Genomic DNA, 21,649 nt, shown 5'->3' with positions numbered 1-21,649 from the left:
AAAGCCAGCATCTGTGATGGTATGGGGGTGTATTAGTGCCCAAGACATGGGTAACTTACACATCTGTGAAGGCGCCATTAATGCTGAAAGGTACATACAGGTTTTGGAGCAAAATATGTTGCCATCCAAGCAACGTTACCATGGACGCCCCTGCTTATTTCAGCAAGACAATGCCAAGCCATGTGTTACATCAACGTGGCTTCGTAGTAAAAGAGTGCGGGTACTAGACTGGCCTGCCTGTAGTCCAGACCTGTCTCCCATTGAAAATGTGTGGCACATTATGAAGCCTAAAATAGCAGAAGGGAGACCCCCGGACTGTTGAACAACTTAAGCTGTACATCAAGCAAGAATGGGAAAGAATTCCACCTGAGAAGCTTCAAAAATGTGTCTCCTCAGTTCCCAAACCTTTACTGAGTGTTGTTAAAAGGAAAGGCCATGTAACACAGTGGTGAACATGCCCTTTCCCAACTACTTTGGCACGTGTTGCAGCCATGAAAATCTAAGTGAATTATTATTTGCAAAAAACAAATCAAGTTTATGAGTTTGAACATCAAATATGTTGTCTTTGTAGTGCATTCAATTGAATATGGGTTGAAAAGGATTTGCAAATCATTGTATTCCGTTTATATTTACATCTAACACAATTTCCCAACTCATATGGAAACGGGGTTTGTAGTTTAATTTCCCTGAGGGAACTCTCCTGTAGGACTCAATAAAGTACTATCTATCTTAAAAATGAATAATGACATCAGTGACGCAATCACCAGTCACTGGAAATGTTGGGTGGTGGTCCAAAGTCTGAATGAGTGGGGACGGGGTCTGCGCCAGGAAGGACATCTTACCTAAAAAATAAACATGACACAAAAAGCTGGACAACAAAAAAGATCAACTGTATGTACACTACCGTTCAAAAGTTTGGGGTCACATTGAAATGTCCTTATTTTTTAAGGAAAAGCACTGTACTTTTCAATGACGATAACTTTAAACTAGTCTTAACTTTAAAGAAATACACTCTATACATTGCTAATGTGGTAAATGACTATTCTAGCTGCAAATGTCTGGTTTTTGGTGCAATATCTACATAGGTGTATGGAGACCCATTTCCAGCAACTATCACTCCAGTGTTCTAATGGTACAATGTGTTTGCTCATTGGCTCAGAAGGCTAATTGATGATTAGAAAACCCTTGTGCAATCATGTTCACACACCTGAAAACAGTTTAGCTCGTTACAGAAGCTACAAAACTGACCTTCCTTTGAGCAGATTGAGTTTCTGGAGCATCACATTTGTGGGGTCAATTAAACGCTCAAAATGGCCAGAAAAGGAGAACTTTCATCTGAAACTCGACAGTCTATTCTTGTTCTTAGAAATGAAGGCTATTCCACAAAATTGTTTGGGTGACCCCAAACTTTTGAACGGTAGTGTATATTTAAAGTCACTCAAATAAACATTTAAATGATTGTTTTTAATAACAATGAATTTATGCAAAGTTCAGAAAAATATCAATTTTCCAACAGATACAAAAATGTTTGACTCATATTTAAATAGGATATTTCAAAACATTGGACTTCTGCATGATGCTATGATCTGCTGTGATACCCTCTCTATTCTTGCCTTTTGACCAATAAGAGAATATTCAGCAGTGATTAAAAACCATCAGTGTTTCTGCTCCGGCCTCCAAAAGATGAAGTAAAAGTTGCACGGCACACAAAAGGTGCATGCAAAGTATTTATTGTGTTTCCTAGGAATGATGGCGTTACAAGGTCAGCTGATGGAAAAGTAAAGAAAAAAGCTATTGTTGGCGTCCATGTGAGATAAAAAGAAGGATTTAAATTTGTCCTCCAGCACCTTTTTTCTTCTTCTTCTTCTTCTTGTCTGGCTGCGTCTTGCTCTTCTTGGCCGGGCCTCCCTGCGACGCCGCAGCGCCATCCGCCTTTCGCTTTTGTTTTCTCTTGTTGTTTTTGCCCTTCTTGTTGTCTCCTCTTGGCGCCGCTGGGCCAGAGGTGCCCCCCTCCCCCGCCGCCGCCGCCATTGCCATTGCAGGCTCCAAGACGGGCTGCGGACGTTTTTTCCTCTTTTTGCTTTCTGGCAGGAAGCCCTTCCGCTTTTTTTTGGCAGGCGGTGGCGGCGGCGTCGGCTGGCTGGCGTCCTTGACGGGCTTTGTCTTTTCCGCCTTGGGCTTTCTGTGCATGTGGGAGATAAACACGGTGACTTTGAAGGCACCTTCCAACCACTCAGGGTCTGCAGGGCAAGAAGATGACATCATCCACTACGCTTCTGCCGCAGGCCAAAGTGGCACAAATCAGATTATTGATTTATTTTTTAAATCTGATTTTTTTCCCAGCTGACCGTTCACACTGCAAGTAAAATGTGATCTTTGTCAGACTCCCGTGCAAATTAAGGCCCGGGGGCCACATGCGGCCCGTTAAGCTTTTCAGTCTGGCCCGCCGGACATTCCCAAATCATTTTTTTTAGATCTTTAAGTTAAAAGTTAAAGTTAAAGTACCAATGATTGTCACACACACACTAGGTGTGGTGAAATTTGTCCTCTGCATTTGACCCATCCCCTTGATCACCCCCTGGGAGGTGAGGGGAGCAGTGGGCAGCAGCGTAGCCGCGCCCGGGAATCATTTTTGGTGATTTAACCCCCAATTCCAACCCTTTTCCAACCTGTTTAAGATGGAAAGTGTAGCTGCCATTATGATGTGCAGTAGGGATGTCCGATAATATCGGCCTGCCGATATCATCGGCTGATAAATGCGTTAAAATGTAATATCGGAAATTATCGGTATCGTTTTTTTTATTATCTGTATCGTTTTTTTTGTTGTTGTTTTTTTTTAATTAAATCAACATAAAAAACACAAGATACACTTACAATTAGTGCACCAACCCAAAAAACCTCCCTCCCCCCATTTCTTTCTGTTATTAATATTCTGGTTCCTACATTATATATCAATATATATCAATACAGTCTGCAAGGGATACAGTCCGTAAGCACACATGATTGTGCGTGCTGCTGCTCCACTAATAGTACTAACCTTTAACAGTTAATTTTACTCATTTTCATTCATTACTAGTTTCTATGGTTTACTTTCTTTTTTATTCAAGAAAATGTTTTTAATTAATTTATCTTATTTTACTAATTTTTTTTAAAAGTACCTTATCTTCACCATACCTGGTTGTCCAAATTAGGCATAATAATGTGTTAATTCCACGACTGCATAAATCGGTTGATATCGGTATCGGTTGATATCGGTATCGGTAATTAAAGAGTTGTACAATATCGGAATATCGGATATCAGCAAAAAGCCATTATCGGACATCCCTAATGTGCAGTGATGTTTTGTAATGACCGTAAGTCTGCAACTATACAAAGTATTTCAGTGGTTGGAATCTGCACTTTTGCATGATATAAATGATAAATGGGTTATACTTGTATAGCGCTTTTCTACCTTCAAGGTACTCAAAGCGCTTTGACACACACTTTGACACACTGATGGCGGGAGCTGCCATGCAAGGCGCTAACCAGCAGCCATCAGGAGCAAGGGTGAAGTGTCTTGCCCAAGGACACAACGGACGTGACTAGGACGGTAGAAGGTGGGGATTGAACTCCAGTAACCAGCAACACTCCGATTGCTGGCCCGGCCACTCCACCAACTTCGCCACGCCGTCCCCGGCGTTACTATGGTAATCTAATTAGTTACGATGGTCATCTAATTAGTTACTATGGTCATCTACGTCACAGCAGCTCAGACGAGGCACCAAGCAGTGTGGGCTAGGGATGTACGATAATGGCTTTTTGCCGATATCCGATATTCCGATATTGTCCAACTCTTTAATTACCGATACCAATATCAACCAATACCGATATCAACCGATATATGCAGACGTGGAATTAACACATTATTATGCCTAATTTGGACAACCAGGTATGGTGAAGATAAGGTACTTTTTAAAAAAAATTATAAAATAAGATAACTAAATTAAAAACATTTTCTTGAATAAAAAAGAAAGTAAAACAATATAAAAACAGTTACATAGAAACTAGTAATGAATGAAAAGGAGTAAAATTAACTGTTAAAGGTTAGTAATATTAGTGGACCACAATCATGTGTGCTTACGGACTGTATCCCTTGCAGACTGTATTGATATATATTGATATATAATGTAGGAACCAGAATATTAATAACAGAAAGAAATGGGGAGGGAGGTTTTTTGGGTTGGTGCACTAATTTTAAGTGTATCTTGTGTTTTTTATGTTGATTTAATTAAAACATTTTTTTTTTTTAAACGATACTGATAATAAAAAAAACGATACCGATAATTTCCGATATTACATTTTAACGCATTTATCGGCCGATAATATCGGCAGGCCAATATTATCGGACATCCCTAGTGTGGGCGGGAAGCGTTTCCACAGACACGGAAGGAGATTTTCACAACAAAGTTCTAAAGCTTAGTGATGTATCAGATTGTAGGTGGGTTTATTTTGTACCCTTCGCGTTCATATTTCACTGTTTGTTGCATTTTTGTTGCGTTTCACTTGATTGTAAAATGTGTCGATCGAAAGGGGGTGTGACGTTCATTCTTGGTCAATATTCAATGTTTTATCCTTCATAGAAACATTTAACATTCCATTACGTTTTTTAAGGCGTTTTTTTAGCATTCAATCAGACATTATCGTGAGGTTTTGTATTAGTGTTCCTAAAAATAGATATACCGCCCCCCCAGATACATTTTTTTTCTCTAAATGTGCCCCCCAACCCCCGAGTCAAAATAATTGCCCAGGCCCGCTCCAGTGTAAACACGCATGTGGCCCCAATGTGGCCTCGACGTCACTTGCATGCGCACTTCGATGAAATGCGAAAACAAAAAAGTTGACCGGAAGGAAGTTGCTACTACTACTACAAAATAAAATAAAAGTAGTGGGTTTTTTTACATGAAAATACATGAAAGTAATATAATGTATGAATGGACAATGTTGGCGTTAACGCACTTTTTGTGTCTTTTTACGCATCGAAATCAGAAAAGATGCACATTTCCGGAAGTTTTTTTCTCTCAATCAGCCTTTTCATATAAAGCCATAAAGGAATGGAACGACCTCACAACAACAGATTACTCTTCATTCACAATTGAAGTTAAAAGGTGGCTTTGGAGCAATCAAAGCTGCTCACACGGTCACTAAGGTGGGCATTATGTTTGACACATCAACCTAATGTGTATTAGATTCATCCATGAGAGCATTTTTATTGCAAATTGTGAGGTGTGTGTGTTAGAATCATGGTTGTTTTTACAAATGATGACAGATGTGAACAAAAGCATGCATTGTCTTTGTGTGATGATGTAAATGAGGTGTGGTTGTATTGTATATTAAGTATGTGTACATGAAAGGGCATTTTATGACTTTTCTTAATTTAAAAACATGCTATAGTATGTTTTTATTGTCATAATTTTATTGCATGCTTTTTGTACCCCTTTAATTTAGGTAGCCAGAGACTGCAGATGGAAATGAGCTATTCAGCTATAATCTGGTACAGAACATATCTGTCTTTGAGCTTAATGTTTCTGTGCATTGTCCCTTCAAATAAAGACTTAACTAAACTAAACTAAGTCCGCGCGTCCCTGGGACCCTGCCTTTTCCAGGTCAATACTCCGGTTTGCTTGTTTGTTTTTTTTAAATCGATTATCGCTTTCCACCAGTGTATTGTTTAGTTTAAATTTGCCGGTGTTGTGCCAAAATGTGATTGCTTGCCAAAAAGTGACTTCCTTCGCAGGAGCGCACACCGCTCACTAAACCTGCATTGTTAAAGTTAAGTTAAAGTACCAATGATAGTCACACACACACTAGGTGTGGTAAAAATGTGTCCTCTGCATTTGACCCATCCCCTTGTTCACCCCCTGGGAGGTGAGGGGAGCAGTGAGTAGCAGCGGTGGCTGCGCCCGGGAATCATTTTGGTGATTTAACCCCCAATTACAACCCTTGATGCTGAGTGCCAAGCAGGGAGGTAATGGGTCCCATTTGTATAGTCCTTGGTATGACTCGGCCAGGGTTTGAACTCACGACCTACCGATCTCAGGGCAGACACTCTTAACCACTAGGCCACCACGTATTACGTGTGAGACAAACACTTTATCTTCGTGGTTATTGTAACGCTACATGTTTGACATTATTTAAGCCTTTATCGTGTCCGGAAAAATGACAGTTTGCCTCTTCTGTGGTATTAAGGAGATTTAAAGGAGTGTTAGTCCGATGTTGATGTGATAAAACCTCTTAAAACTGGCATAAAACTTATTTCTTCAGGCACATGATAAATATTTATAAAGTGTTTGGATGTGTTCATTTATGTAACATTTTCATTAAATGTAATATTGCCTGACAAAAAGTGATTCAATGTAATATTTTGATATTTACACATCAAATATTTACACACATATTTTACTAGAATACCCTTATGAGTAGAGATGTCCTATAATATTTCAAGGTGTGGCGGTAATAAAAATGCAGTGGCGGCGCGCCACGTTCAATTACATTAAGGGGACACCCTGCATCATGTTGACTGCTGGTGTCACCATACTTTGACAATGCCACCATTTGGAGCGGTGGACGGACACACTGGCCGACATGACATCTGTAAAGCCGTAGTAGAAAGACCAAGTGCTGCTACGGATTAAAATGCTGAGAAATGTCAATCATTTACTTTATTCCATACTAGTGTCAGCAATCGGAGGGTTGCTGGTTACTGGAGTTCAATCCCCACCTTCTACCATCCTAGTCACGTCCGTTGTGTCCTTGGGCAAGACACTTCACCCTTGCTCCTGATGGCTGCTGGTTAGCGCCTTGCATGGCAGCTCCTGCCATCAGTGTGTGAATGTGTGTGTGAATGGGTGAATACTGTCAAAAGCGCTTTGAGTACCTTGAAGGTAGAAAAGCGCTATACAAGTATAACCCATTTATCATTTATTTATTAATCCAGGGTTTCTACAGGTATTAGAAAATCTAATTTAATGCTTTCAAATCCCATTTTTATAGCCATGTCCTTCCACATATGGTTATTAAATAGTCAAAATCTTAAACTCTGCATTTAACAATGATAATCTTGAATAGGTGAAAAGTTTAACTGTTACTTTCTAGTGAATTAGACTTGGCTAGAAAGACTTTTTCATCTCAGAATGTATTTATTAGAGATGTCCGATAATGGCTTTTTTGCAGATATTCCGATATCGTCCAACTCTTAATTACCGATACCGATATATCCAGTCGTGGAAATAACACATTATTTTGCCTAATTTTGTTGTGATGCCCCGCTGGATGCATTAAATAATGTAACATGGTTTTCCAAAATAAGAGAACAACTTCAACTCAAATTATGGAAAAAAATGCCAACATGGCACTGCCATATTTATTATTGAAGTCACAAAGTGCATTATTTTTTTTTTAACATGCCTCAAAACAGCAGCTTGGAATTTGGGACATGCTCTCCCTGAGAGAGCATGAGGAGGTTGAGGTGGGCGGGGTAGGGGGTAGCGGGGGGTACGTATTGTAGCGTCCCGGAAGAGTTAGTGATGCAAGGGGTTCTGGGTATTTGTTCTGCTGTGTTAAGGTGCGGATGTTCTCCGGAAATGTGTTTGTCATTCTTGTTTGGTGTGGGTTCACAGTGTGGCACATATTTGTAACAGTGTTAAAGTTGTTTATACGGCCACCCTCAGTGTGACCTGTATGGCTGTTGACCAAGTATGCTTGCATCCACTTGTGTGTGTGAAAAGCCGTAGATATTACGTGACTGGGCCGGCACACAAAGGCAGTGCCTTTAAGGTTTATTGGTGCTCTGGACTTCTCCCTACGCCCGTGTACACAGCGGCGTTTTAAAAAGTCATACATTTTACTTTTTGAAACAGATACCGATCATTTTGAAACCGATAATTTCCGATATTACATTTTAAAGCATTTATATCGGACATCTCTAGTTGTGAGAATTGCCTTGTTTGTCCATTTCAGGCCACCAAAGTTGCTAATGCTAGCCAAGTTAGCTCATGTGTGTAGAACTGCAGACTGAAATAAAGGAGTCGTGTGTGAAACAAGCTCAGCTTCCTCTTTAACATGACATGGTGTCACAGTTCAGGCCTACAGTCACCAAAGAATGGCAACGCCGTTTGATTTAGTGGTGCAGCGGAGTGGCCGCTATGGAGGCTGCGCTTTTCATGCTTCGGACCTTGCTTACAAGATCTCTTGTATCCAGTTTGAGAGCTAGAGACAAAAAAAAGAAACACGCGGACAGACGCAGCAATTTACCGATGACCGCAACGTTATTAAGTTCAGTTTCATTTATCGTTTGATTGATGGATGTATTGACTATCGGCCCAGTCCTATCGTATCACAGTTGTAATGCCTCTGGGCATCGTATTTAATGCTTTTAAGGCCTTAGTTTTTGCACAAACAATTTAATGACTATTAATACTTTTTAATACCCGGCGGAAACCCTGTAATCAACGCTTTGGCATCAATAACTACTCTCTGCAGTTTAGTGCCAGGTCCCTGTCTACAGCACTCACATGACTCCAAGGTGTTTCATCACAGCCCAGTACGTGTCCTCCAGCGTGCCCGTGTTCTTGAAGGTCAGGACGTTGGTCATGGGCTGCAGGACATTCTTGAGAGTTTCCAGGTCCACAGAGAGAGTCTAGATACACACGGCACACGTAGTCAGCTCCTTTTTCCAATTTTACTCAGGGAAATCAGGCCACCTACCTGCTGGCGGACGTGTTTGACGAGGAACTGACACAGCTCCAGCAGCTTCACCACCTTGTCCCTCAGCACCTTGTTCTCCGTCTGGCCCGAGAGATCGAGAGCCTGCAGTGACAAAAAGTAGAAGAGGATAAGGCTGCAAATGTATGTGTGTAGACACAAAAGTATAATGTTTCAACTGTATCAATCAAGTATATTGTTGTTTCAAGTGTGTATCAATAAAGCATAATGTCGTTTGAAATGTGTATCAATGAAGTATATTGTTGTTTCAAGTGTGTATTAATAAAGTATAATGTTGTTTGAAATGTGTATCAATAAGGTTTAATGTTGTTTCAAGTGCGTATCAAAGTGTAATTTTTTTATTTTTTAATAAAGTATAATGTTTAAAGTGTGGATCAATAAAGTTTAATTTTGTATCAAGTGTGGATAAATTAAGTATGTTGTTTTACCTGTTTAATAATAAAATATGTTGTTTTAAATATCAATAAAGTATAATGTTTTAAGTGTGTAAAAATAGTGGGTAAATTAATGTAAATTGTTTTCAATGTGTACTTGTCAAGTTTTAAGTGTGTACCAAAGTGTGTTGTTGTTTTAAGTGTAGACATAAAATATAATGTTTTGATTGTGTATATTAGTGTGTTGTTGCTCTGAGTATCAATAAATTATGCTTTACGTGTGTGTGTGTATATATATATATATATATATATATATATATATATATATATATATATATATATATATATATATATATATATATATATATATATATATATATATATATACACACACACATATATATATATATATTGCTGCTTTGAGTATCAAAGTAAGTATTATGTGATTTTAAGTTTGTATCAAAAAAGTATAACGTTGATTTAGGTGTATAGATGAGGTATGTTGTTGCTATGAGTGTTTAAAGTGTATCAATAAAGTCTATTTTTGTTTTAAGTGTGTATACATTTTGTTTTTTAAGTGTTTATCAATTAAGTGTGTTTTTGTAAATGTGTATGTATAAAGTTGTTTTGAGTACCAATAAAGTATAATGTTTTGACAGTGTATCAAAAAATGATAATATTTTAAGTGTGTATGGTTTAAGTATGTTGTTGCTTTGAGTATCAATACAGTATGTTGTTTTAAGTGTGTATGAATAAAGTATAATGTTGCTTTAACTGTGTATCAATATAGTAAAATGTTGTTTTTAGTATATATAAAAAATCGCCTTCCGCCCGAATGCAGCTGGGATAGGCTCCAGCCACTCCCGCGACACCGTAAGGGACATGCGGTAGAAAATGGATGGTGTGTATAAAATATGTATGTTGTTTTAAATGTATATCAATAAAGTATGTTGTGTGTATCACATATATATTTTCCGATATTTTTTATTTATTAGCCTTATTTAACCAGGTAAAATCCCATTGAGATCAACATTATACTTTATATATGTACATATCAACATACACATTAAAGACAACATACTTTATTTTTACATACTTAAAACAACATTATATATACACACTTAAAACAACATTATACTTTATATATGTACATATCAACATACACATTAAAGACAACATACTTTATTTTTACATACTTAAAACAACATTATTTATACACACTTAAAACATTTTCTTTTATATATATATATATATATATATATTATATATATATATATATATATATATATATATATATATATATATATAAAATAAAATGTTTTAAGTGTGTATTAAAACAACATTATTTATACACACTTAAAACATTTTATTTTATATATATATATATATATATATATATAAAATATATATATATATATATCTATAAAAGAAAATGTTTTAAGTGTGTATAAATAATGTTGTTTTAAGTATGTAAAAATAAAGTATGTTGTCTTTAATGTGTATGTTGATATGTACATATATAAAGTATAATGTTGTTTTAAGTGTGTATATATAAATTATTATGTTGTTTTAAGTTTGTATATATGAAGTATGTTGTCGCTTTAATTATAGTCTGTTAATAACATTTTATAAAATAATACAGTAGTTTTTGGAGGAATTTCTATAGTGTTTAGACAAGAAGTGAAAAACAATCCAAAGGTTTCAGTTTTTCTGTAGGGGTCACAATAATAATGATAATAACTCACCACAACCAGCTGAGCCACCACCTTGGTGCAGAACGCCACCCACGGAGCGCCGCTCATCAGCTGCTGCACTTCCTTGTTCTGCATGGCCCGCAGCACCAAAACACACGCCTGGCCCTGCAGTCACGCATACGCACACTTTAACACGCTACAATACAATACAGATCTGCATGAAGCAGTCAAGAGAGTGCAATGGCTTTCCAAAGTTCAAGTCTCGGTTGACTTGTCCAAGTATCACCAATAGATGTATTCAACCACTAGGAATTAAGTTGTTAGCTCTCTCAACATACAACAAAGACAAGTATACATTCAATGGGCAAGCAAGTACTGTAGGTGTATACTTTACAGCAAGCAATTATGAGTCGAGAAGAACTGTCCAAATTTAAATGTGTTGATCAACAAATACAAAGTGCACTGTTGACACTTAGAATGACAATAGAGCTATGATAAAAGTATAAAATGTATACTTTGTAAAATGAAAAATAGTGTAGGTTCAATGCAAGGGATGTCTTTTTTTCCCCTGTGCTAACATCAACCATAGACTAGAATTAATAAAGTACATTAAGATCCTTCTAATTTTGTATTGTCAATAAATGTATTGTATTCTTTTTACAGTTTGCTGATTTCAATCAAAACACTTTAGAATGATGTCTTTTACCGTATGTTCTTTCATTTGTTCACAGCGATGCATTCAAAGTCCACTTTTTCCACCATTACTACCGTATTTTCCGCACCATAAGCCGCCCCGTGTTATTAGCCGCACTTTCAATGAATGGCATATTTCAAAACTTTGTTTACCTATTAGCCGCCCCGTGTTATTAGCCGCACCTACGCTGCGCTAAAGGGAATGTCAAAAAAACAGTCAGATAGGTCAGTCAAACTTTAATAATATATTACAAACCAGCGTTCTAACAACTCTGTTCACTCCCAAAATGTAATGTGCAAATGTGCAATCACAAAAATAGTAACACTCAAAATAGTGCAGAGCAATAGCAACATCAATAACTCAACGTTGCTCGAACGTTAATGTCACACAACACACAAAATAAACTTTTTAAGCTCACGTTCTGAAGTTATTACTCATCCACAAATCCCTCGAATTCTTCTTCTTCTTCGGTGTGCTTCACTTGTTTTTTGACACCATCTGTGAAGTGGACGCGCATGCAGTCGTAGATCAACAGGGACGGAGCTGCGTGGAAAAAGTCACCCGGTCTCTTCGCTCATCTTTTCTTCATCCATCCATCCTTTCGAGTTAGCTTTTATGACGACGCCGGCTGGAAAGTTCTCTTTTGGCAAGGTCTTCCTTTTGAATATCGCCATGGGTGGAAGTTTCTGGCCGTTAGCATGGCAAGCTAACGGATATTCACCGTACGTGCTCCCGTTGTATCCACAGTGCGGTTCACAGGAATATCAAAAGTCAGTGGAACCTTGTACGCGTGTCTCTTAGTAGGAGCCATTTTGTGGTCTTTACAGAAACACACAAATGAAATTAAACGTAATATCCGCGCGCTTCTTCTTCTACGGGGGCGGGTGCTCACCTTGGCGGTTGCTTACCGTAGAAGAAGAAGCGCTTCCTCTTCTACGGGGAAAAAAGATGGCGGCTGTTTACCGTAGTTGCGAGACCTAAACTTTATGAAAATAAATATTAGTATTAATCCATATATAAAGCGCACCGGGTTACAAGCCGCACTGTCAGCTTTTGAGAAAATTTGTGGTTTTTAGGTGCGGCTTATGGTGCGGAAAATACGGTAGTCAAATGTTTTGTCAACTTTTTGAGGAAAAAAATATAAATCTACATACATTTACATTATAAATAAATATATTTTTTCCATTTGGTTTGAATAAAATGTTTTGCATCATTCCATTATTTTGCATGGAGAAGAAAATAGAAACGAGTTTCCTTGTAAGCAGGAGACAATGAATGAAATAAATACAATATGATCATGTGATGACTTTTTTTCTACATTTAAAACCCTTTCTTGTGGTCTACATCAGTGGTCCCCAACCTTTTTGTAGCTGCGGACCGGTCAACCGTTGAAAATTTGTCCCACGGACCAGTGGGGGGTGGTGGGGGGGTGTATTTAAAAAAAAAAAAATTATTTTACATAAATAAATACAATCATGTGTGCTTACAGACTGTATCCCTGCAGACTGTATTGATCTATATTGATATATAATGTATATATTGTGTTTTTTATGTTTGATTTCATAAAAAAAAAAATAAAAAAATAAAAAAAATTGTTTTGTTTTTTTTTTAATTTCTTGTGCGACCCGATACCAATCGGTCCGCGGACCGGTACCGGGCCGTGGCCCGGTGGTTGGGGACTACTGGTCTACATAACATGTAATGGTGGTTCTTTGGTCAAAATGTTGCATACATCATGTCTTACAGACCGTCTTCAAGCTGCTTTCTGACTCTCTCTTCAGAAAGCTCCCTTTTGTGGGCGCTCTTATTTACATGCCACGCCCCCTTCGACTGTGTCATCACACTGTCAGTCATGTTGTAGTTTGGTTAATTTATTTCTTATTTTTCATTTAATATTTTTATGACTTATGGGGACCCCAAACACACAAAGTCAAGTGCCAACAGGTATTAAAAGTTGGTTTTGCATAACAGAACCCCACTAAAAGAGTAAAAGTATGAAATGATAGCAAACATTACCTGCTGGTGCTCTCTTACTCCTGTTGTGATGTTTTGTACAGTCGCATCTAACAGGTTGACACACAAAACCTGCCAGTAACACACACACAAATTTGGATCAATGAGCGCCGAAAGTGTGGCGGCATCTGTCGGCATGGCGACGGCGCGCTCGCTCACCGGGAACCTGTTGAACAAGTCGGCGAACATCTGGCCGGTCAGCGCGCTCTTCCTGCGACTCATGAAGGAGCCCAGCGCCGCCCTGAAGATGGCAGAGACCTTCTCCACGTCCACGTTGCCCATGAACCGTGTCTAAAACACAAGAGGGTTCTTACTTTATTGCTATGGTGGTTATTGCAGTGATGATGTACCGCATGGTTTTTAACAGCTTTGTCTTTACTTTGCTGTTTTTTCAGCGATGCTTATGACCCAATGCATTATTTCCATCCACATTGGCAAAATATAATTTGTTGCAATCAATTGTGACCTTTCACCTAGGGCTTGACTATTGATCAAACTTAACGATTTTGGCTTCTTACTCATTAAAAACAAGAGAAACGTCAACAAGCATTCAGTTTCCTGAGCTTGTCACGATGAAATGGATGAGAAGCGAATGAGTGGAAAAAAGAGCATGTCTACAAAGTTTGGATTTCAACATAGTTGCTACCAATCAATAATCAGTAAACCCAACCAAAACAATAAGGCATTTCCGCGTTAACATAATCACAGATGGAGTCATAGATTTGGCCAATAAAACAGAATCCGCTGTTAAACGCAGAATATCAGGGAAATTGACATAAATATGAATAAAATGTTGTCATTTTGAGGAGAAGGAACAGTTTTTTGGGAAAACAATGTGTCCAGTATCGCTCATTCATCCCTGAAACACGTCCTGAACTAAACAATGTCCAGACGGCCACTTGAAACAGCGACTGCTAACTATGACGCTAAAGCTAACAACACATCTCATCTGCTTGTGTTGTTGTGAACGACATCATGGATGTAAGATCAACGTACAAACAGGACAGCAGTCGCAACTTAAAGCACTTAATGCGTTTACACAATTATTTTGCCTTGACTTAATATACTGGTCAAAATTGTCCAAAGATGTATTGCACCAATAAATGTGAGGGTTGATGCACTCAAACATTTTATTAAATGTTATTAATGACACAAAAAGCACACAATATATGGTGGTAAAATAAGTGTAAAAAGTATAATATGGAATTCCCCTAAATATTAAACGGAAATTTAAAAAAATTTTTGCTATTATTTTAATTTATTGTTGTTACTATTATTTTTTACCAGGTTTTTTTTATTATTATATTTTAAATTTTGTTGGTGCAATAAGTACATATGCTTTCAAATCAATGAATAATCGTGTTATTGATCGTTATTTACACAATTATTATGCTTTGACTTTAAATGCTGTTCCAAAATTGGATTTTTGCATTTAATTATCATTATATTATAATTTGACACAAAAAGCACACACACTCTGTGGTAAATTAAAGGGAAACTTCGGTTTTTTTCAACCTGGGCCCTGTTTTCATAATTTTTTCTGTATATGTGAGTGCTGGATAAAACATTTTTTGAGGTCGCGCCAGTATTGAGCAGGGCAGGCAGCCTCCAGCCCAGCTAACGCTCGTACACAGGGCAACTGGCTCTCGTCAAAATTCGGCCTATAAACATGCATTTTTTTCACACTGACAGGCTCAGATAGTTACAATGAGTGTCCGACAACATACTAGAAAGGAGAAATTAACGTATGTCTCTACCTTTAGCTGGAGATCGCTGTCAGGTAACTGTTTTTCCACCGGTGTTTTGTCGCGAGTTATCGCGAGATTTCGGAACGAGATTTGTAGCGTGGTGAGATTTGGACACAGCTCACAACAAACAGCGATCTCCAGCTAAAGGTAGAGACATACGTTAATTTCTCCTTTCTAGTATGTTGTCGGACACTCATTGTAACTATCTGAGCCTGTCAGTGTGAAAAAAATGCATGTTTATAGGCCGAATTTTGACGAGAGCCAGTTGCCCTGTGTACGAGCGTTAGCTGGGCTGGAGGCTGCCTGCCCTGCTCAATACTGGCGCGACCTCAAAAAATGTTTTATCCAGCACTCACATATACAGAAAAAATTATGAAAACAGGGCCCAGGTTGAAAAAAACCGAAGTTTCCCTTTAAGTATAATAGGAAAATACTAATTTTAAAAAATTAAAACGGAAAAATGTAATAAAATGTTTTCATATTGCTATTGTTATTCAAATGTATGGTTGGTACTATTATTATTATTTTTCTTAACTTGTTTATTCATTACTAATTTACATCCAATTTTTCTTTTTAATTATATTTAAAGTTGAGTTTTGGTGGTAGAATAAATACTCATGTCGTGTTATTACCGTAAATCCCGCAACTTTTTTCCTACACACTGAACCCTGCGGCTCATAAAGCGGTGTGGCTAATTAATGGATTTTTCTTCGCTGATGGCCATAATTAAATAGTTTTTCAAAAACAACCAAGCAAATACTGAGAAGGTATTTTATTGTTTGTCTGTAGTAGTGTTTTCACGCACATTTGTGCATGCCATCGTGATGTAATGACGCTAGCGTCGTTAGCATCTGTGTTACTATATTAGTATTACTTACAAAAGCATTCCTTTTGTATGGTTTCAGTTTCACAACTTCCTCAGTAAATTCACCAAGATGTCACTGTGGAGTTATTGAGTCTGTTTAGCTGATTGGAGGGCTAGCTTCCACAGCTAGTGGGTTCTTGACGATGACTTCTGTTTTGTTTGATCAGCTGTTTTACTGCCGCGTTACAGGCACCGTTTGGAAACAAATAAGGTATGTAAATAACATTTACAAAATATTTCTATGTATATAACTTATTTCACAACTTTTATGTATCTGCGGCTTATAGTGCGGCTAATATATGGAAAAAATTTTTTACAATATCCAAACATCAATGATGTAGCATAGTACCAGAAAGCACCCTGCATATCAAACGACACTCCTACAATTAATAACTTTTAAATGTGTATGTGTTAAATTGTTAAATGCATTGTCACTCAATTTATCTTACTTTATTCGAGAGTATTTTTGTTTAGCATGATTCTTAATTTATTATCTGTTACCTAGTTTTAGGCTACACAGGTTTATTTTTTTAACTTATTTATTTTCAAAATATAAGTGATATATAGTGATGCCCCCATGGTAAAAGTACATTTTTAATGTTATGTGCATTTATAAAAAGAAAGAATAAAGGTCATCAGAAATATCCCTGTTTATTACAACAATTTCCCCTAAAAGACGCAGTGAGGCTAGAAAGTGTTGTATTGGATTACTTGATTATTCAAACAACCTAATCCACATATTACTTGATTAATACAATAATCAACAGCTGTAGCCTTCTAACCGACAGTTAAAATTTATAGACACAGTTTTGTTTGATCAGCTGTTTTTACTGCTGCGTTACAGGCACTGTTTGGAAACAATTAAGGGATGTAAATAAACGTTTAGAAAATATTTCTATGTAAATAACACATTTCACAATTTATATATATCTGTGGCTTACAGTGCAGCTAATATATGGAAAAATATTTTTCGTCTTCTAAAATTTAGTGGGTGCAGCTTATATTAATCTGGGCAATCCGGTAATCATTAGGGATGTCCGATAATATCGGACTGCCGATATTATCGGCCGATAAATGCTTTAAAATGTAATATCGGAAATTATCTGTATCAAAATGTAACATTTATGACTTTTAAAACGCTGCTGTGTACACGGACGTAGGGAGAAGTACAGAGTGCCAATAAACCTTAAAAGGCACTGCCTTTGCGTGTCGGCCCAGTCACATAATATCTATGGCTTTTCTCTCTCTCACACACACACACACACACACTGTGTGAGAGAGTGTGTGTGTGAATGAAAGGCATACTTGGTCAACAGCCATACAGGTCACACTGAGGGTGGCCGTATAAACAACTTTAACACTGTTACAAATATGCGCCACACTGTGAACCCACACCAAACAAGAATGACAAACACATTTCGGGAGAACAGCCGCAACGTAACACAACAGAACAAATACCCAGAACCCCTTGCAGCACTAACTCTTCTGGGACGCTACAATATACTATACTACCACCTACCCTCCCACCCCCACCTCAACCCCGCCCACCTCAACCTCCTCATGCTCTCTCAGGGAGAGCATGTCCCAAATTCCAAGCTGCTGTTTTGAGGCATGTTAAAAAAAAATAATGCACCCTGTGACTTCAATAACAAATATGGCAGTGCCATGTTGGCATTTTTTTCCATAACTTGAGTTGATTTATTTTGGAAAACCTTGTTACATTGTTTAATGCATCTAGCGGGGCATCACAACAAAATTAGCCATAATAATGTGTAAGCCTGCAACAACTAATCGATTAAAATCGATTACCAAAATAGTTGGCGATTAATTTAGTCATAGATTCGTTGGAACTATGCTATGCGCATGCGCGGAGGCTTTTTTTTTGTTTTGGTTATTTTGTTGTTGTTGTTGTTTTTTTGTTTTATAAACCTTTATTTATAAACTGCAACATTTACAAACAGCTGAGAAACAATAATCAAAATAAGTACAAAAACAGTACAAAAGCTGAGGCTACGTCTCATGAGGTGGCGTAAGCTAGCCAATGATGTGTCATGTGCAGCTCACGTGACGACGGCGTCTCCTTTGCTGGAAAAATTCGAAAAATGGCGCAGGAAAACACGACCGATAGTTTAGCGGAGAAACATCTTGAGGTTATTGCTTCAATGGAGAAAAGTGTACGACCTAAGTCGTCAAAAATGTGGGAACAGTTCACTTTAAAGACTTCAAAGAAGACCGTTTCCTGCAAAATGGCACGGAAGTACAACATTGCTTCAGGAGCACCTGAAGAAGAAAAATTTTGGAAAAATGGATATAGGGAAGAACTCACAGTACGTAACTTTTTAAGTCCATAGTGGCAACAAGCATTCATGAGTTCAGCTTTTTTGTGAGTAACGTTAAAGTTATGCCTTTGTTGCAACGCGGGGCTGATAATGTGTCTCCGGCACATTGGACTCCGTTTTGAGAGAGAAAACGCACGGTTACCAATTTGGAAATAAACGTAACGGACAGAAATATCTCAGGTTGGTTTCATAATGGATCAATGTATCAATGCTGATAAAGCTATATAAATATATTTAGATTTGAGCGACGCTTTAGTATAACTAAACGTTATGAAGGTGCTGGAATATTTCATGCTATTATTCAGAGGCAGCCTAAAATGAATCCTTTATTATTCACAACAGAAACGTGTACAATATCTGATTCAGTTCTGATGAGTTACATTTCTGTGTTATTATTGGTGTATGCTGCACCCCCAATGTCCACAACATGGTGCCAGTATGCTGGTTTTTTTCAATAAAATACTGGAAAGGATAGAAATGTAGTTTGTATCTTTTATCCGATTACTAATCGATTAATCGAAGTAATAATCGACAGATTAATCGATTATCAAATTAATCGTTAGTTGCAGCCCTAATAATGTGTTAATTCCACGACTGTATATATCTGTATCGGTTGATATCGGGATCTGTAATTAAGAGTTGGACAATATCGGAATATCGGATATCAGCTAAAAAGCCATTATCGGACATCTCTAGTAATCATGATTTTTATTTTTGCTGTAATGGTCCAGCTCTATTTTCACCTCATCATGTTCACAATGCTCCGCAATTAGCTAAAAATGTAAGTCTATTTATTCATCTGTTCCCAAAGTGAATGCAGTGCAGTGAACATACCTCAGCGTCGGCAGGCGCTCCTCGCAGCACTTTGATCAGGTAGACAGAGGCGCTGCAAACAAGGCAGAGGGATAAGAATCACCCGATGAGGGAAATGAAGACCGGTATGAAGTTGTACCTAAAGTAGTAGAGGCAGACGGAGGAGTCTGCCAACTTCTGCGTTTTTTCCATCAGCTTCTCCAGCAGGTCGTGGAGCTCCCCCTGTCTGTCGGCGGCGGTCTTGCAGTACACCTTGGACCTGCACAGCTGGTTTCTGAACATCAAACAAGGTCAGAAGAAATGACACATGCTTTAGTTCAGTATTATAATTAGAGATGTCCGATAATGGCTTTTTTGCCGATATCCGATACTGTCCAACTCTTAATTACCGATTCCGATATCAACCGATACCAATATATACAGTCGTGGAATTAACACATTATTATGCCTAATTTTGTTGTGGTGCCCCGCTGGATGCATTAAACAATGTAACAAGGTTTTCCAAAATAAATCAACTCAAGTTATGGAAAAAAATGCCAACATGGCACTGCCATATTTATTATTGAAGTTACAAAGTGCATTATTTTTTTTAACATGCCTCAAAACAGCAGCTTGGAATTTGGGACATGCTCTCCATGAGAGAGCATGAGGAGGTTGAGGTGGGCGGGATTGGGAGGGGGCGGGTTTGAGGGGGGGGGGGGGGGGGTGTTAGCGGGGGGTGTATATTGTAGCGTCCCAAAAGAGTTAGTGCTGCAAGGGGTTCTGGGTATTTGTTCTGTGTGTTCATGTTGTGTTACGGTGCGGATGTTCTCCCGAAATGTGTTTGTCATTCTTGTTTGGTGTGGGTTCACAGTGTGGCGCATAAGTTCTTTATACCTCAGTGTGACCTGTATGGCTGTTGACCAAGTATGCGTTGCATTCGCTTGTGTGTGTGAAAAGCCGTAGATATTATGTGGCTGGGCCGGCACGCAGAGGCGGTGCCTTTAAGGCACGCCCCCAATGTTGTTGTCTGGGTGGAAATCGGGGGAAATTCGGGAGAATGGTTGCCCGGGGAGATTTTCGGGAGGGGCACTGAAATTCGGGAGTCTCCCGGGAAGTCAAGTCAAGTCAACTTTATTTATATAGCACATTTTCAACAACTTTTTAGATTGAATCAAAGTGCTTTACAGGTTAAAAAAGCATGGAGAAAAAAAACAAAACAAAAAAAAAACCAAAAAAAAAAACCTAAGCAAAACAAAAAAAAAATAAAATAAAAAATAAAAAAATCGTGAGGGTTGGCAAGTATGACTGGGATTTCCCATATTACATTTTAAAGCATTTATCGGCCGATAATATCGGCAGTCCGATATTATCGGCCATCTGTAATTATAATGATCATTTTAAAGGGGCTAACTGCACAGGCGCACACGTGCTAGACTCACTTGAAGATGTCGGCGGCCCTGCGGAGGAACTCCTGCTCCTGCTGCTCGCTGCCTGAGTTCATCCCTCGGTCGATGATTGACAGCAGAGGCTGCACCAGGCCAAGAACCAGAGGACTTCCGGCCTGCCGGGAGACAAACACCTCCACCAGGTCCAACACCTACAACAGCAGGAGGGTTTCTTGTTTCAGCTTCACGGACATGATGCTTGCTGTGCTAAAATATGCTAAGCTAGCGCTTGACAAAGCGAGTACCTTGATCTTGAAGTCGCGCACAAGCGTCTTCTCCTTCTGCAGCTTGGTCTTCTCGTCCTTCTTGGCCTGCATCTTCTTCTTCTGCTCCGAGAAGAGCGCCGAGAGACTCTTGTCCAGTTTCATCATGGAGTCGTCGTCCATGTCATCGTCATCGTCGCTGCCATCCTCCTCTCTGGCCTGAATGCACGTTTTAAGAAAACACTTTAAAGGCCTACTGAAATGAATTTTTTTTATTTAAACGGGGATAGCAGATCCATTCTATGTGTCATACTTGATCATTTCGCGATATTGCCATATTTTTGCTGAAAGGATTTAGTGGAGAACATCGACGATAAACTTTTGGTCGCTGATAAAAAAAAGCCTTGCCTGTACCGGAAGTAGCGTGACGTCACAGGTTGAAAGGCTCCTCACATTTCCCCATTGTTTACACCAGCAGCGAGAGCGATTCGGACCGAGAAAGCGACGATTACCCCATTAATTTGAGCCGGGATGAAAGATTTGTGGATGAGGAACGTGAGAGTGAAGGACTAGAGTGCAGTGCAGGACGCATCTTTTTTCGCTCTGACCGTAACTTAGGTACAAGCTGGCTCATTGGATTCCACACTCTCTCCTTTTTCTATTGTGGATCACGGATTTGTATTTTAAACCACCTCGGATACTATATCCTCTTGAAAATG

The 21,649-nt window shown here is 38.5% G+C and overlaps 1 protein-coding gene across 1 annotated transcript in view; it reads right to left on the bottom strand.

The window, feature by feature from the left end:
- Positions 1-1,714: 1,714 nt before the first annotated feature.
- Positions 1,715-21,649, bottom strand: part of mybbp1a (MYB binding protein (P160) 1a) — a 52,213-nt gene continuing 32,278 nt past the window's right edge. The window contains exons 18-27 of the mRNA XM_062049064.1: positions 20,973-21,149; positions 20,722-20,879; positions 19,440-19,574; positions 19,322-19,373; positions 13,695-13,826; positions 13,539-13,607; positions 10,880-10,993; positions 8,743-8,844; positions 8,550-8,674; positions 1,715-2,182 (exon numbers count right to left, since the gene is read on the bottom strand). Of these exons, the coding sequence (XP_061905048.1) occupies positions 1,828-2,182; positions 8,550-8,674; positions 8,743-8,844; positions 10,880-10,993; positions 13,539-13,607; positions 13,695-13,826; positions 19,322-19,373; positions 19,440-19,574; positions 20,722-20,879; positions 20,973-21,149 (1,419 nt within the window). The 3' untranslated portion in view covers positions 1,715-1,827. The remainder of the gene's footprint in view (positions 2,183-8,549; positions 8,675-8,742; positions 8,845-10,879; positions 10,994-13,538; positions 13,608-13,694; positions 13,827-19,321; positions 19,374-19,439; positions 19,575-20,721; positions 20,880-20,972; positions 21,150-21,649) is intronic.

Source organism: Entelurus aequoreus, linkage group LG05, assembly GCF_033978785.1.
Source record: "Entelurus aequoreus isolate RoL-2023_Sb linkage group LG05, RoL_Eaeq_v1.1, whole genome shotgun sequence".
NCBI lineage: Eukaryota > Metazoa > Chordata > Actinopteri > Syngnathiformes > Syngnathidae > Entelurus > Entelurus aequoreus.
The sequence above is the reverse complement of the archived record's forward strand: the minus strand, read 5'-3'. Positions and strand labels throughout refer to the sequence as shown.